General features: G+C 44.9%; 1 protein-coding gene across 1 annotated transcript in view; it reads left to right on the forward strand.

The window, feature by feature from the left end:
• The window catches only part of ITSN2 (intersectin 2), a 112,936-nt gene that overhangs the window by 42,048 nt on the left and 53,968 nt on the right, over positions 1-16,920 (forward strand). Inside the window, exons 6-14 of the mRNA XM_056856153.1 lie at positions 366-563; positions 3,038-3,134; positions 3,400-3,542; positions 7,802-7,865; positions 10,560-10,697; positions 11,335-11,420; positions 12,588-12,850; positions 14,119-14,268; positions 15,657-15,797. Coding sequence (XP_056712131.1) covers positions 366-563; positions 3,038-3,134; positions 3,400-3,542; positions 7,802-7,865; positions 10,560-10,697; positions 11,335-11,420; positions 12,588-12,850; positions 14,119-14,268; positions 15,657-15,797 — 1,280 coding nt within the window. The remainder of the gene's footprint in view (positions 1-365; positions 564-3,037; positions 3,135-3,399; positions 3,543-7,801; positions 7,866-10,559; positions 10,698-11,334; positions 11,421-12,587; positions 12,851-14,118; positions 14,269-15,656; positions 15,798-16,920) is intronic.

Genomic DNA, 16,920 nt, shown 5'->3' on the forward strand with positions numbered 1-16,920 from the left:
TAAGGAAGCATACTTATGGCCAATTCTGTGCTTGGCCGCTCAGGGAAAAGTCTTAATTCAGTTTGGCCTGCTTACAGAATAGATCTGCATAGGATGCCTTTGAGTCTATTACTGGTTTCTCTCTCTTTTTTTTTCCTCCTGCAAACTATAGTTGGTTGCCTACATATTATCATGTTCTGAAAGCATTTGGAGAAAAACTAGCTGTGTCATGCCACAGTGTGTGTGAAGTCATTTGTGGGCACAGAGTTGTCACCTAAAATTAGTTTGTTCGTTGTCTACCCGGGGAAGTTGAGACATGAACCCTCAAGGTTTTCTGGAAGTTGAGTGCAATGGTGATAATTGTTAATTTTTACTTTCTTTTCTAGGCATGGGCAGCATGCCAAACCTCTCTATGCCAGCTTCCGTCCCGACAATGGCACCTCTGGCTCCCATATCTTTTCCTTCGATGATGTCTATCCCGCCCCTGGCTGTTCCTGCTACCCTGATACCTTCTGCCAGCACCACCTCATTGCCAAATGGAATATCCAGCCTCCTTCAGCCATTGCCTGTGTCATACTCTTCAAGTGAGTATAGTTAAAACATCTGCCTTTCAAGTTTTTGCAGGTTTGACAGCTGTCAGCCATTGTAAAGGTAAGGTAAAGGTCCCCTGTGCAAGTACCGGGTCATTCCTGACCCATGGGTTGACGTCACATCCCAACGTTTACTAGGCAGACTTTGTTTACAGGGTGGTTTGCCAGTGCCTTTACCCCCAGCAAGCTGGATACTGAATACCCCCCCCAAAAGTATAAATTGAGATCTCCCAAAGTGCCAACATCTTAGATTGAACACGGCCGAGACAGAATTGCCAGTTTATCTACCAGAAATATTTCTTCCTGATGAACCGGGTTGGTTTCCCCACTCCTACACTTGAAGCCAGCTGGGTAACCTTGAGCTAGTCACATTCTTTCAGCCTCACCTACCTCACAGGGTGTCTGTTGTGGGGAAGGGAAAAGAAGGAGATTGTAAGCCGTTTGAGTCTTCCTTAAGTGGTAGATGAAGTCGGCATATAAAAGCCAACTCTTCTTCTTCTCTGTCCAGCCAGGCACACCCTAGGGCCAGGGGGAAAGTACAGCTGCCAACTGCCTTCCTGCCCAGGCTTGACATGCAAGATGGATCCCCAAACTCTCTGAGTGGACTCCATTTTGTGTGGATCAGTGTCTTGTTCTTTATCCCAGTTTTTGGCCCCTGGGCGTTCGTGAGAGGAGGGGTCCGACTGCTTATAAGCCCAATCTCAGTAGCCGAGCAGGATTGGCCCTGATTAGTACTTGGATGGAAGACCACCAAGCAACACAGAGGCAGGCAATGGCAAATCACCTCTGTTCAACTCTTGCCTTGAAAACCCTACAGGGTTGTCAAGAGTTGGCTGTGACTTGACAATACTTTCCACCTGACAGTATTTATGTGTGTGTTAAGTGCCGTCAAGTCGCTTCTGACTCATGGCAGCCCTATGAATCAAAGACCTCCAAAATGTCCTGTCTTTCACAGCCTTGCTCAGATCTTGCAAATTGAGGGCTGTGGCTTCTTTTATTGAGTCAATCCATCTCTTGTTGGGTCTTTCTCTTTTCCTGCTGCCCTCCACTTTTCCTAGCATGACTGTCTTTTCCAGTGACTCTTGTCTGCTCACGATGTGACCAAAATACAATAGCCTCAGTTTAGTCATTTTAGCTTCTAGGGTCAGTTCAGGCTTGATTTATAACTCACTGATTTGGTTTTTTGGCAGTCCACGGTATCCATAACACTCTCCTCCAACACCCCATTTCAAAGGAATCTACTTTCTTCCTATCAGCTTTCTTCAATGTCCAACTTTTACACCCATACATAGTAATAGGGAATACGATGGCATGAATTAACTTGATCTTGGTGACCAGTGACACATCCTTACACTTCAGAATCTTTTCTAGCTCCTTCATGGATGCCCTTCCCAGTCTCAGTCTCCTTCTGATTTCTTGGCTGCAGTCTCCCGTTTGGTTGATGGTGGAGCCCAGGGATACAAGGTCTTCAACAATTTACATTACAACAGTATTGATATTATGCCCTAAATCACTGTGTCCTTTTTTAAAATAAATGTATACGTCTCTTGGGTCCCCGCAGGGTCTAGGAGGGCTAGAAAATGCATGATCTGTCTACCGTACCAGACAGCCCATGTTTCTCCCCTGAACTGCATAGCCCATACTGCCTTCATTTGGCAAGTCACTCAGTCATTCTGGCGCATGAAGAACTTTGGTACTAGGGCAGTGTTTAACATTAGCCTTCCTCCTGTCTAGATTTTTTTTTTATCTTTTTAAAAGAAAATCTTAATTGATTAATCATATGCATTTTAACCTACCAAATTAATTGAAGTAAGCAAAAGATTTTACATCAATTAATAGAATTCAGAGCCCCGTGGCGCAGAGTGGTAAGCTGCAGTACTGCAGTCCCAAGCTCTGCTCACAACCTGAGTTCGATCCCGACGGAAGTCGGTTTCAGGTACCCGGCTCAAGGTCGGCTCAGCCTTCCATCCTTCAGAGATCGGTAAAACGAGTACCCAGCTTGCTGGGGGTAAAGGGAAGATGACTGGGGAAGGCACTGGCAAACCACCCCGCAAACAAAGTCTGCCTAGTAAACGTCGGGATGTGACGTCAACCCATGGGGCAGGAATGACCCGGTGCTTGCTCAGGGAACCTTTACCTTTTTTAATAGAATTCCTGTGGTAACCCTAAACCAGAGCCAGCGTGGTGTAGTGGTTAAGTGCGGTGGTTTGGAGCGGTGGACTGTGATCTGGAGAACCGGGTTTGATTCCCCACTCCTACACACGAAGCCAGCTGGGTGACCTTGGGCTAGTCACAGGTCTCTTAGAGCTCTCTCAGCCTCACCTACCTCACAGGGTGTGGGAAGGGGAAGGGAAGGTGATTGCAAGCTGGTTTGAGTCTCCCTTAAGTGGTAGAGAAAATCGGCATATAAAAATCAACTCTTCTTCTTCTAAACTCATTTATTTCCTTTTTTGTGTGTCTTGTTTTAGCTTTGCCTCATTCTAGTTCGCACAGTCCCATGACGGGAGGATTTGGTGGCACCAATATCCAGAAGACGCAGTCCCTGATAGATTTAGCATCTAGTAGGTATGGATCTTCAGGTATAAAACTTTCATGTCACAATTATACGCTTATACTTTTTAACAGAAACATCTGTTTTGAAGACCTTCACAATCTAACTTTCGTGTTGCAAAAAGTGCATACTAACTTTGTTAGCACTTGCAAAGACCAAAAACTGTTTATCCATGTAGAAATCATAATCTGTTTTTAACTGTAAGAAGAAAGAATTTCGGATTCGAGTATATTCTATGTGATACTAAGCTGCTTGTCTTTTCAATGCTTCCTGTTGTAGTTCAAATTCTTCTTCTACCACATCACTAACTGGGAATTCACCAAAGAATAAATCTTCAGATTGGGCAGTCCCTCAGGCTTCCAGATTAAAATACCGGCAGAAATTTAATAGCCTTGATAAAGGAATGAGTGGCTACCTGTCAGGTTTGTATTACAATTAAGGTCCTGAAATATAGATTAAAAAAATACTGTTTATACCAGAGTTTCCCAAACTTTTTATGGAGCACTTTTCAGGAGAGAAATTCATCACGGAGCACTAATTTTCACCTTGCACCTGTATACTAAACCGAATGACAGTAGTATTTTTCTTTCCAATCTCTTCATGGAGCACTAGGAGATGTTTCTCAGAGCACCAAGTGCTCCTTGTAGCACAGTTTGGAAACCTCAGGTTTATACCATTTCTTTTTCCCCAGTCATTCTTGTTGTAGTTTCTAAGTCCTGCATACCTTCCTTTTTGTTAGTCTTACTGAAGAACTCAGTTATGGAGTTGGGTCTTGTCCCCTATAACTTTTGCTGTAGTTGGTGAGCTAATTCCCTTTTCCCCACCTGTAATTATGCCTGATGTCATAAGGACATAAGAAAGGCCCTGCTGGATCAGACCAAGGCCCATCAAGTCCAGCAGTCTGTTCGCTCAGTGGCCAACCAGGTGCCTCTAGGAAGCCCACAAGCAAGACGACTGCAGCAGCACCATCCTGCCTGTGTTCCACCGCACCCAAAATAATAGGCATGCTCCTCTGATACTAGAGAGAATAGGTATGCAGCATGACTAGAATCCATTCTAACTAATAGCCATGAATACCCCTCTCCTCCATGAATATATCCACTCCCCTCTTAAAGCCCTCCAAGCTGGCAGCCATCACCACATCCTGGGGCAGGGAGTTCCACAATTTAACTATGCGTTGTGTGAAAAAATACTTCCTTTTATCTGTTTTGAATCTCTCACCCTCCAGCTTTAGCAGATGACCCCGTGTTCTAGTATTATGGGAGAGGGAGAAAAACTTCTCCCTGTCCACTCTCTCCAAACCATGCATAATTTTATAGGCCTGTATCATGTCTCCCCTCAGCCTCCTTCTTTCCAAGCTAAACAGCCCTAAGCGTCTTAACCGCTCCCCATCGGACAGTTGCTCTAGTCCCCTAATCATTTTGGTTGCTCTTTTCTGCACCTTTTCAAGCTCTGTAATATCCTTGTTTAGGTGTGGTGACCAGAACTGTACACAGTAATCCAAGTGTGGTCTCACCATAGATTTGTACAAGGGCAATATGATATCAGCAGTTTTATTCTCTATTCCTCGTCTAATTATGGCCAGCATGGAATTTGCCTTTTTTACATCAGCCGCACACTGGGTTGACATCTTTATTGAGCTATCCACTACCACCCCAAGATCCCTTTCTTGGTCTGTCGCTGCCAGCACAGATCCCATCAGTGTATATGTGGAGTTGGGATTTTTTGCCCCAATATGCATCACTTTACACTTACTCACATTGACTCTCATTTGTCATTTTAATGCCCATTCTTCCAGTATGCAGAGATCCTTCTGGAGCTCTTCACAGTCCGATTTTGTTTTAACTACCCTAAATAATTTGGTGTCATCTGCAAACTTGGCTACTTCACTGTTTAACCCCAACTCCAGGTCATTGATGAGCAGATTGAAAAGCACCGGCCCCAACACAGATCCCTGAGGCACCCCACTGCTCACATCCCGCCATTGTGAGAACTGACCATTGATTCCTACTCTCTGCTTCCTATTTTTCAGCCAGCTCTCAATCCTTAAGAGGACTTGTCCTCTTATCCCGTGACTATGAAGTTTGCTTAGCTGTCTTTGGTGGGGGACTTTGTCAAAAGCTTTTTGGAAATCCAAATACACAATATCCATAGGCTCATTCCTGTCCACATGCTTATTGACGCTTTCAAAAAACTCTGATAGGTTAGTGAGACAGGACCTACCCTTCAGAAGCCATGTTGGGTTTTGCCCATTGGTCTTGCCCTTCTATATGCTTGACAATTCTATCTTTAATAATGCTTTCCACTAATTTACCCGGAACAGACGTTAAGCTAACTGGCCTGTAATTTCCCGGGTCCCCCCTGGAACCTTTTTTATAAATGGGTGTTACATTGGCCATTCTCCAGTCCTCTGGTACAGAGGCTGATCGAAGGGACATATTACATATCTTTGTTAGAAGTTCAGCAGTTTCCCATTTGAGTCCTTGAAGAACTCTAGGATGAATACTGTCTGGTCCCTGTGACTTGTTAGTTTGCAGTTTGTCTAGACGTTCTAGGACTTCCTGCCTTGTTACCACTATTTGCCTCAGTTCCTCATTTTCCCCTCTCCAAAATCTCTGTTCAGAAGGAATCTACCCTGTCTCTTCAACAGTGAAGACAGATGAGAAGAATTCATTTAGTTTTTCAGCAATCGCTTTATCCTCCCTTAGAGTTCCTTACTTCCATTGACATCCAATGGTCCAACCGCTTCCCTAGCTGGTTTCCTATGCCTAATATACCTAAAGAATTTCTTATTGTTTGTTTTAATGTGTTTAGCAATATGCCCCTCAAAATCTTTTTTTTTTTTTGCATCTCTAATTATCTGCTTGCATTTCCTTTGTGGAAGTTTGTGTTTGCTTCTGTTCGCCTCGTTTGGGCAAACCTTTCAGTCTCTGAAGGAAGACTTCTTTTCTTTAATTGCTTCCTTCACCTTACCCGTTAGCCATGGTGTTGACCTCTTGGACTTATTACTACCTTTCCTGACCTGCGGTATACAAGTTAGCTGAGCCTCTAGTAATGTGGACTTGAGTAACCCCCAAGCCTTTTCAAGAGATGTAACCCTCCTAACTGTTCCTTTCAACTTCCTCTTTACCAGTTTTCTCATTTTAGAGAAGTTCCCTCTTTTAAAGTCAAAAGTAATTGTGTGAGATTTCCCAGTCACTTTCCCACTTGTATATAAATTAAATTTGATGCCATTGTGATCACTATTGCCAACTGGCTTAACTACATCCACATCCCGCACTAAGTCACTGGCAGCACCACAGAGTATTAAATCCAGGATCGCCTCCCCTCTGGTTGGGTCTATAACCAACTGTTTGAGGGCACAGTCATTTAGGATGTCTAAAAATTTTATCTCTTTGGCTTGACTGGAGCATACATTTATCCAATCAATATGAGGGAAGTTGAAGTCTCCCATTATTACTACTTCATTACCTTTGCATGCTTCCCTAATTTCATTCTCCATCTCAAGATCACCCTGAGCCATTTGGTCAGGGGGCCGATAGAACGTCCCCAGTACTAAACCTCCTTTGGGGCCCGGAATTGTCACCCATAAGGATTCTGTGGACGAGTCTGCCCTTTTTATGGTCTCTAGCTTATTAGACACCATGCCTTCCTTGATATACATAGCAACACCCCCTCCAATACACCCTTCCCTGTCATTTCTATACAGTTTGTAACCAGGGATGACTGTATCCCACTGGTTCTCTCCCCTCCACCAGGTTTCTGTAATGCTCACTATATCTATGTTTTTTCTTAAAACCATGCACTCTAATTCCCCCATTTTTGCTTAGTGTCCTATGCGGGGTGGATTTAATTTCAGAAGAATTGAAGGTGCCACTTTGCTGTGTTGGTTGCATATTTTCGTAATAAGTAATTTCCCCTAAATAGACTGTTCATAGTCACCCTTAGAGGTAGGGGAAGAAAGCACTGTTGTAAGTGTAATATTTAAATGCATTTGTACTTCTGAAGATTTTCATGAATGTGTAAATGAGTATGTCTTAGCAGGCCTAGATCTCTTCAGATGAGATTTAAAGTTAAACCAAATCAGTCAACGTTGGCTTTTTTTTTATGATCTGTGTCACTAGCTCCTTTGGTTGACTAGAAGTGCATATTAACATTTTTTTTACCAGCTTCTTCTGGTTCACTAGTTTCATTCCCCTTTTGGATCAAAATGATCTTCCCACTTATATCTGTGGCCTGGTTCCATCTCTGATTTGTATATTTTATTCTACATAGGGCTGCCTCTGAAACGTGTGCTTCCATAATCATAAATTAGGCATCAGGTGAAACTGAACTTGGTTTCCAAGCTCAATTGCAAAGTGCTGGCATTGATTTGTAAAGCCCTGAACCTCCTGGGGCCACACTAAGCTGTCCAACAGCTAAAATCACAGGCCTCTTTCCGTTTTCCTCACCCTCAGAGGTTAGGCAGGGGGTCACTGAGGAAAGACTCCTTTCTGTGGTGGTTCTCGATTATGAAACTCCCACCCTTCTCAAATATGCTTGGTGCTCCCATAATCATAAGTTAGGCATCAGGTGAAATCCATCCTGTTTACCTGAGCCCTGGCTTGTTAGGGTACTTTAACAAACACACTGGGTAAAAATAGCTGTCTGCTTAGTAAATGTTCATCTTTGTTTTATTAAGGTTTTCAAGCCAAAAACGTCCTCCTGCAATCACATCTTTCTCAGACTCAGTTAGCTACCATTTGGTAAGTTTGCTAATGATTTGGGAAGGGCTGTGGCTCAGTGGTAGAGCATCTGTTTGACATGCAGAAGGTCCCGGGTTCAGTTCCCGGCATCTCCAGTTAAAAGGATCAGGTAGCTGGTGATGTGAAAGACCTCTGCCTGAGAACCTGGAGAGCCACGAGCAGTCTGAATAGACAAAACTGGCCTTGATGGACCAATGCACTGATTCAGTATATGGCAGTGTCATCTGTTCATATGTTGATCATACCTTGATACTTTTATGGTGCTTTAAATGAATTTGAAGAAATAACTCAGAATTTTATAATCTTATTTATTTATTGAGATCCAGCATGGTGTAGTGGTTTGCAACGGTGGACTCTAATCTGGAGAACCGGGTTGGTTTCCCCTCTCCTCCACATGAAGCCAGCTGGGTGACCTTGGGCTAGTTACAGCTCTCTTAGAGCTCTCTCAGCCCCACCTACCTCACAGAGTGTCTCTTGTGGAAGGGGAAGGGAAGGTGATTGTAAGCCAGTTGGATTCTTCCTTAAGTGGTAGAGAAAGTTGGCATATAAAAACCAATTATTCTTCTTCTACTTCATTTATACCTTGCCATTCTCACCAATGGGGACCCAAAGTGGCTTACACCATTCTCCTCTCTTCCATTTTATCCTCACAACAACCCTGTGAGGTAGATCAGGTTGAGAGACAGTGTAACTGGCCCAAGGTCATCCAGCAAGCTTTCATGGCAGAGTGGGGATTCCAACCTGGGGAGGGGCTGTGGCTCAGTGGTAGAGCATCTGCTTGGCATGCTGAAGGTTCCAGGTTCAATCCCCGGCATCTCCAGTTAAAGGGACTAGGAAAGTAGGTGATGTGAAAGACCCTCTGACTGAGACCCTGGAGAGCCGCTGCTGGCCTGAGTAGGCAATACTGACTTTGATGGACCAAGGGTCTGATTCAGTATAAGGCAGCTTCATTTGTTCAATGATCCTAGTCTGACACTCAAACCACTGCACCACACTGGCTCTTATACTGTAAATTTAATTACCTATGTTAAGTATTGGATACTACTGTTTACCTATATTGTTCATTTGATAATTTGTACAGGGTTCTTGCATCTTGGTATCTTAAATGTATATGTTTTGTTTCCTTTGAGACTTTTGTGCATCTAGCGTTTAATTGATTTAGCGATATCTCCCAGGGCAGGAGACAATAAACTAATGAAAGGCTGTTTGTGGTTTTAAAGGAAAACTAATAAATGTTGTTTTTGAATTCCTTCCTTTCTGTTCCAGTTATCATGTGTCTGTCTCCAAAGGAGCTCTTGCCGCACCTAACTGAACCTTTAGTTATGCATTTGCATTCCCTCTGGTACAGTCCACCAAGTGAAGTACTTTATAATACTTCATTAAGTGCCATCAAGCCACAGCTGACTTATGACAACCCCTCAGAGGGTTTTCAAGGCAAGAGGTGAACAGGGGTGGTTTGCCGTTACCTGTCTTCATAGCAACCCTGGACTTCCTTGGGAATTTCCCATCCAAGTACTAACCAGGGCCAGATTTGCTTAGCTTCCAAACTCTGGTGATACCAGGCCAGTCAGGACTATTCAGGCTGCTGAATGATCAAATGCTATCAAGTCGCAACCTACCCATGGCAACCCCAGGCAAGAGATGAGCTGAGGTATTTTGCCATTGCCTGCCTCTGCATAGCAACCCCAGTCTTCCTTGGTGGTCTCCCATCCAAATACTAGCCATGGCCAACCCTGGGGAGGGGCCATGGCTCAGTGGTAGAGCATCTGCTTGGCATGCGGATGGTCCCAGGTTCAATCCCCGGCATCTCCAGTTAAAGGGACTAGGCAGGGAGGTGATGGGAAAGACCTCTGCCTGAGACCCTGGAGAGTCGCTGCCTGTCTGAGTAGACAATACTGACTTCGTTGGACCAAGGGTCTGATTCAGTATAAGGCAGCTTCATGAGTTCATGTGCTTAGCCTCTGAGCTCTGACAAGCTTGGGCTTTTCTGGGCTCTTCAGTCTTTAAAGCCTGTTTTATTGAACTAGGAGAGATGAGCAAAGTTTGAGGCCTTCTTCCAACTCAAGTGGATGTTCTTTCAGCTTAAGTGGAAGAACCAGTGGGTCAAGGGATGGCTTTCGAAGGAAAATTTAGAATCCTGCATTGGTACAGGGTCATTGTTCATGCCCATTTTGCTTGCCCTGCAACACATCTGTGCCCTTTGTGCGTGTATGTGCGGACGAGCTTTGTTGCTTAGAATCTCCTATCGTTTGAACAGAGCTGCTGTTAGAAGCAAAATGGGGTCCGTGTGATAATATATATTTAAATATATATACATATTTATATATTCTGAAACAATGAAGTTGCCAGCGTGGTGTAATGGTTAAGAGCGGTGGTTTGGAGCGGTGGACTCTAATCTGGAGAACCGGGTTTGATTCCCCACTCCTCCACATGAGTGGCAAAGGCTAATCTGGTGAACTGGGTTTGTTTCCCCACTCCTACACACGAAGTCAGCTGGGTGATCTTGGGCTAGTCACAGCTCTCTCAGCCTCACCTACCTCACAGGGTATCTGCTGTGGGGAGGGGAAGGGAAGGAGATTGTAAGCCGGTTTGATTCTTCCTTAAGTGGTAGAGGAAGTCAGCATATACAAACCAACTCTTATTATTATTATTATTCCATCAGTCCCGTTAATGCAGTTCTTCTGTTGCTTGTAGGTCACTCGCTGACGTTGATGGGGATGGCCAGCTGAGGGCAGAAGAGTTCATACTAGCCATGCATTTGACCGATGTGGCCAGAGCCGGGCAGCCTCTTCCATTAACTCTGCCTCCGGAGCTATTGCCGCCTTCCTTCAGGTGCATAATCAGAAGAGCCCTCCTGGATCAGAGCCAGCATGGTGTAGTGGTTAAGAGCTGTGGACTCTGATCTGGAGAATGGGGTTTGATTCCCCACTCCTCCACATGAGCTGCGGAGGCCAATCTGGTGAACTGGATTTGTTTCCCCACCCCTACACATGAAGCCAGCAGGGTAACCTTGGGCAAGTCACAGCTCTCTTGGAGCTCTTTCAGCCCCACCTACCTCACAAGGTATCTGTTGTGGGGAAGGGAAAGGAAGGTGATTGTAAGCCAGTTTGATTCTTCCATAAGTGGCAGAGAAAGTCGGCATATAAAAACCAACTCTTCTTCTTCTAGTCCATCTAGTCTAGCGTCCTGTCTCGCACAATGGCCAGCCAGTTACTATAAAGGGCCAACAACAGGGCATACCGGCCAAGGCCTTCCCCTGATATTGCCTCCTATCACTGGTATTCAGAAGCTTACTGCCTCTGAATATGGCGGTTCCCTTCAGTCACCATAACTAGTAGTCATTGGTCGATCCATCCTCCATGAATCTGTCTAATCCCCTTTTAAAGCTGGCTATGCTAGTTGACCTGTTACAGATTCTGTAATAAATACCAAGTGACTTTAAAAAAAAAAAAACTTTTCTTCCTTCTAGAAATGGAAAGTATGTTGAAAATTCAAATGGTACTGTGCCAACATACCAGAGAATGCAAGATGAAGAACCCCAAAAAACATTTCCAGGTAACAATGGTTGTTCTATGTTGCAGTGAGAAACTGTCTTTAAAAAGGCATTAAATCACAAAAAAACTGGCTCCTTTTTTGACGCATGAGCATTAGAACTCAATGTGGTTTGAAAGAAAGTGTGTGCTGTATGACTGGAACATAGGGCCTCCAGTTTGTGTGTTCTTTCCAGCAGCAGTAGTGTGTGGGCAGTAACAGGGAGGAAGGAATACGGTTAGGGTGGCCAACCTCCAGGTTGGTGACTAGAGATGTCCCACTATTACAACTGATCTCCAGGCGACGGAGATCAATTCACCTGGAGAAAATGGCTGCTTTGGATGGTGGACTCTATGGCATTATATTCCATTGAAGTTCCCACCCCCCTCCCCACATCCTGCCCTCCTCAGGCTCCACCTGCAAAATTTCCTGACCTGGAGCCAGCAACTCTAAATATCCACAAAGATGGTGAGGGGTCTGGAGACCAAGTCCTTTGAGCAAAGGTCGAAGGAGCTGGGTATGTTTAGCCTGAAGAGAAGACTGAGGGGATATGATAACCATCTTCAAGTACTTGAAGGGCTGTCATATAGAGGAAGGTGCCGAGTTGTTTTCTGTTGTCCCAGAAGGTCGGACCAGAACCAACGGGTTGAAATTAAATCAAAAGAGTTTCCGTCTAGACATTAGGAAGAATTTTCTAAGTTAGAGTGGTTCCTCAGTGGTAGAGGCTTCCTCAGGAGGAGGTAAGCTCTCCTTCCCTGGAGGTTTTTAAGCAGAGGCTAGATGGCCATCTGTCAGCAATGTTGATTCTATGACCTTGGGCAGATCATGAGAGGGAGGGCACCTTGGCCATCTTCTGGGCATGGAGTTTGGGTCATTGGGGTTGTGTGGGGGAGGTAGTTGTGAATTTCCTGCATTGTGCAAGGGGTTGGACTAGATGACCCTGGTGGTCCCTTCCAACTCTATGATTCTATGAAATACAGTACAGAGGGGGCAGTGGTAAAGATGCAGGCTATGAGTATTAAACCATAGGAGCAGGTGGGGTATGTAGAGCTGGAGTCTTGAAACGAAATCAGATACTGTAATGAATGTTCCCCTGGTTTGCATGCCCTGGGTAAGCCATCTCATTTTTGAATGCTCCTGATCACCACGGCATCCCCATTTTGTGGCATCGTCTGCCATCCTCTCTTCTAGTGACTTTTGAGGACAAGAGGAAAGCCAACTACGAGCGAGGCAACATGGAACTGGAGAAGCGCCGCCAGGTTCTCTTGGAGCAGCAGCAGCGAGAGGCGGAACGCAAAGCCCAGAAGGAAAGAGAAGAATGGGAGCGGAGGGAGCGGGAGCAGCAGGAACAGGAGCGGAAGAAGCGGCTGGAGCTGGAGAGGCAGCGGGAGAAACAGTGGGAGATGGAGAGACAACGAGAGGAAGAGAGGAGGAAAGAAATCGAAAGGCGGGAGGTGGGTCTCTGAAAGAGTTATAACTATGGTGAAATTCTTCTCTGCTCTTCTTTAGGGACACTGACACACCTTATTAGAGGAGATTTGCTCTTTAGTCTGTGTGTGTGTTAAGTGTCATCAAGTCGCTTCCGACTCATGGCGACCCTATGAATCAAAGTCCTCCAAAATGTCCTATCTTTGACAGCCTTGCTCAGGTCTTGTAAATTGAGGGCTATGGCTTCCTTTATTGAGTCAATCCATCTCTTGTTGGGTCTTCCATTTTTCCTGCTGCCTTCAACTTTTCCTAGCATGACTGTCTTTTCTAGTGACTCTTGTCTTCTCATAAAGTGACCAAAGTACGACAGCCTCAGTTTAGTCATTTTAGCTTCTAGGCTCAGTTCAGGCTTGATTTGATCTATAACCCACTGATTTGTTTTTTCGGCAGTCCTTGGTATCCGTAACACTCTCTTCCAATGCTCCAGCTTTCTTCATTGTCCAGCTTTCACACCCATACATAGTAATAGGGAATACGATGGCATGAATTAGCCTAATCCTTAGTCTAGCAGACAATAAATAGGGGTTTGTTTTTCTCCCTTGCTTTGACTTTAAGTTTGTAGGTACAATACTGGGGAAAAGGAAGGGCAGAGGAGGGAAGAACTGACTACCATTGAGCATACTGTCATTGAAACAGTTCATTTCACACCTTTTTCAGAGTGTGATCGCTCTCGTTTGTGGTAAAACTAGAATTCGATACAGCTGTATTAACCAGGGAAGGACCAGTCCAATTTGACAGGCCCCTTTGGTATGCAGAAGAAATGAATGCAAGGGGAAGAGAGTGTGATTCAGAAGCCTTGGTGCTATCATTAAAGCCGTGGCGCTTTAGTCTTGCAAAATGCATCGTGCCCCCTTCCCGCAGTGGTTTCAGTTTGCCGTAGCAAATGGCTCACTATGTTAGGTGCCTTTGAAACCAAACAGAAGTGTTGTGGCACTTTAAGGATGGGTAAATGTTCGTTCTACCTTTTGTGGCCTTCAACTCGCTTCCTCAAATACAACAAGACTCCTGTTTTTCCTGCAGTGGATCAGCAGAGCTGCCCCTCTGGAACTAGATGAACATTGTCAATAATCGTTTGTTAATTGCAGTGATTAATTGCAGTGAAGTACAAGAGATTATCGATTTCTTCCATTGATAACCTTTGCACGGCAGTATATTGGACAAAATATATGTATAAATCACTACTCCAAACAAAAGAGGTTTAGTGTTTTGGGTTTGTTTTTGTTTTAATCTTCAGGCAGCGAAGCAGGAACTTGAGCGCCAGCGGCGTCTGGAATGGGAAAGAATTCGGCGTCAGGATCTCCTGAATCAGCGTAATCGAGAACAAGAAGAAATTGTTAAGCTGACCTCTAAGAAAAAGAGCCTTAATCTTGAACTGGATGCACTGGTGAGTCGCACATTTTGCAAAGAACATGTTGTGTTAACGTTGGTGAGTAGTGCCTTGGAATGTTTTCTCATATGCTAGAGAACGTGCGCATCTGTTGTTGTCAGGATTCCTGAGGTGCTGGCGTGTGGGGACGGCAGGGAAGAGGCACGGCTGCGCCACTTCCTAACCCGTTCCCTGCACGCTGCCAGGATGAAAAAAGCCTTTTAAAGGCTTTTTTTCATTTTCAATGGGGCTAACAGCTAAATAGCAGGCCCAGCAATGCCATCCTGGCCGCTGGCGTCCAGGGCTGAAAGGGCATAGGGAGCTGCCTAACAGCAGCTCCGCCCTCCTGCCTAACAGCAGCTCCGCCCCGGGAATGCCCCCCAGGACACCAGGATGCCTCCTGGGACGCCGGCATGAGCCTCTACGCCGGCAAGACGCTGGCAGAAGGTCCCACCGGCATCCCAGGGTGGCACAGCCACGGCAGCGGCCGAAGACTGGATTCCAGCCCTCCACGCTGGCGCTGGGGCCACTAACACCAGCGTAAGTGGCCCGGACACCGGCACAGTGCCTTCTTGGCTTCCTAAGGGCTTTCGCCCTGGAGGCTCAGGAATGCACTGTTAGTTACCTTTTTTTCTGGTATATTTTTCTGTTAATTTCTGTCAGTGGCAGAAGAGAACCTGTTTTGCGTAGATTTCTATGGATGTTTTTGCCTAATTATAAAGTTAGAAATAAGACCTTACAATGAAGTTCTTGTCAACAGTAACACTGAATTGCCATACTTTAAAATGCAGAGAATTATCTCTTTTTCTTTTAGAGTGTATACAGATTCCCTTAAAGTTAAATGACTGTACTGTTATTTTTTTCCCCTGATTCTGCAATTGATGAAAAGGGGAATAATTTTAGGAAAGAAAAAAAAAACCTTACTGCTTGCTTACAAAGCACTTGCCCAAACCCCCACATTTTTGGAAGAAGGTTATGGGCTGGTTTTTGCTTGCTGGAGAGTTTTTGATTTTCAACACTCGTCATGGATTTGTAATGGTTTGATTCTTTTACTCATTGTTTCCTTTAGACTTTCTGCAAGGTGGGGGAGGGTCAGGAGCAGGGGTGTCAAACATAAGGCCTGGGGGCCAGATCTGGCCCATTGAGAGCTCTTATCCAGCCTGAGAGCCAGCCATGGCAGTCACACACACCCCAGGCCCGATCTGGGCTGTTGAGGCATGGCCTGGCCCAACCAAATGACATTTATGTTATATCCAGCCCTCGTAACGAATGAGTTCGACACCCCTGGTCAGGAGACTAGATGGACATTAAGGAGTATGGTGGAGATAGAGGCAGAGATTGTCTAATAGATATTGGAGAAATGCTTTAGTGTGATCAGAAGAACTGTTCCCCCCCTTCCACTACAGAGTGACAAACACCAGCAAATCTCTGGAAGATTGCAAGACATTCAAAACAGAAAGCAAATTCAGAAGAATGAGCTACATGTTTTGGACAAGAAATGTGACTTGGGAATTATGGAAATCAAACAGCTGCAGCAACAGCTTCAGGTATGTTAAAAGCAGGTGGTTTGGTGAGTTCTAACAAATGCGGGACAAAATGGGAAAAGTGATTCTCTCTGTTGAATTAATTTTTTAAATCAATTTTCTGGGAGTCAAAAGCAGTGCTTGAACACAACACATGAAGCTGCCGTCTACTGAATCAGACCCCTGGTCCATCAAAGTCAATATTGTCTACTCTGACCGGCCGTGGCTCTCCAGGGTCTCAGGCAGAGGTCTTTCACGTCACCTACTTGCCTAGTCCCTTTAACTGAAGATTCCGGGGATTGAACCTAGGACCTTCTGCATGCAAAGCAAATGCTCTACCACTGAGTCACGGCTCCTCCCCTCCCACTGAGCCACAGCATAGGAAGCCTCTGAACATGAGAACCTCCATGTTCAGAGGCAGTCAACTTCTGAATCCAGTGCCAGGAGGAAACATCAGGGGAAGGCCTCAGCGTCTAGGCCCCATTGTTGGATCTCCAGAGGAACCGGTTGGCCCGTGTGAGACAGGATGCTGGACTAGATGGACCACTGGTCTGATCCTGCAGGGCTCTTCTTATGTTCTTACGTTCCATACCTATAATTCCCCCATCACACACACACACCACATACTTGAAGTAAACTTTACTACTATCTAAATGTTATCTACCAGGTTAAACAGTCTCTACCTTGCATTTTGCCGCAGATGACCTTGTAATAATTAAATAAGAACATAAGAAATACATTGGTGATAGATATTCAATGAATATTTTCCTAAGCAGACTTTTGTGAGAGAAACAAATCACAAATGGCAATCTGATATAAAGTGTTTATGTATTCAGCCTAGTTCTCTTGCATTTTAATGGGGTTCTTTTTTTCTTTTCTTTCTTTTTTTGCCATCAAGTCACAGCTTACTTATGGCGACCCCGTAGGTTTTCAAGGCAAGGGATGTTCAGAGGTGGTTTGCCATTGCCTGCCTCCGCATCACAAAAGGGGTTCTATAAGTGATTTAAAAAACCTTGTGTGTGTGTAAAGTGCTGTCAAGTCTCAGCTGACTTAAGGCAACACCTCATGGGATTTTCATGGGGGGAATTTTCTGTCATATAAAATGAATCAGCCCAGCCAATTTTAATCATTTCTACAGGGAATGCCA

The sequence above is a fragment of the Euleptes europaea genome, chromosome 10 (assembly GCF_029931775.1).
Source record: "Euleptes europaea isolate rEulEur1 chromosome 10, rEulEur1.hap1, whole genome shotgun sequence".
Taxonomy (NCBI): Eukaryota; Metazoa; Chordata; class Lepidosauria; order Squamata; family Sphaerodactylidae; genus Euleptes; species Euleptes europaea.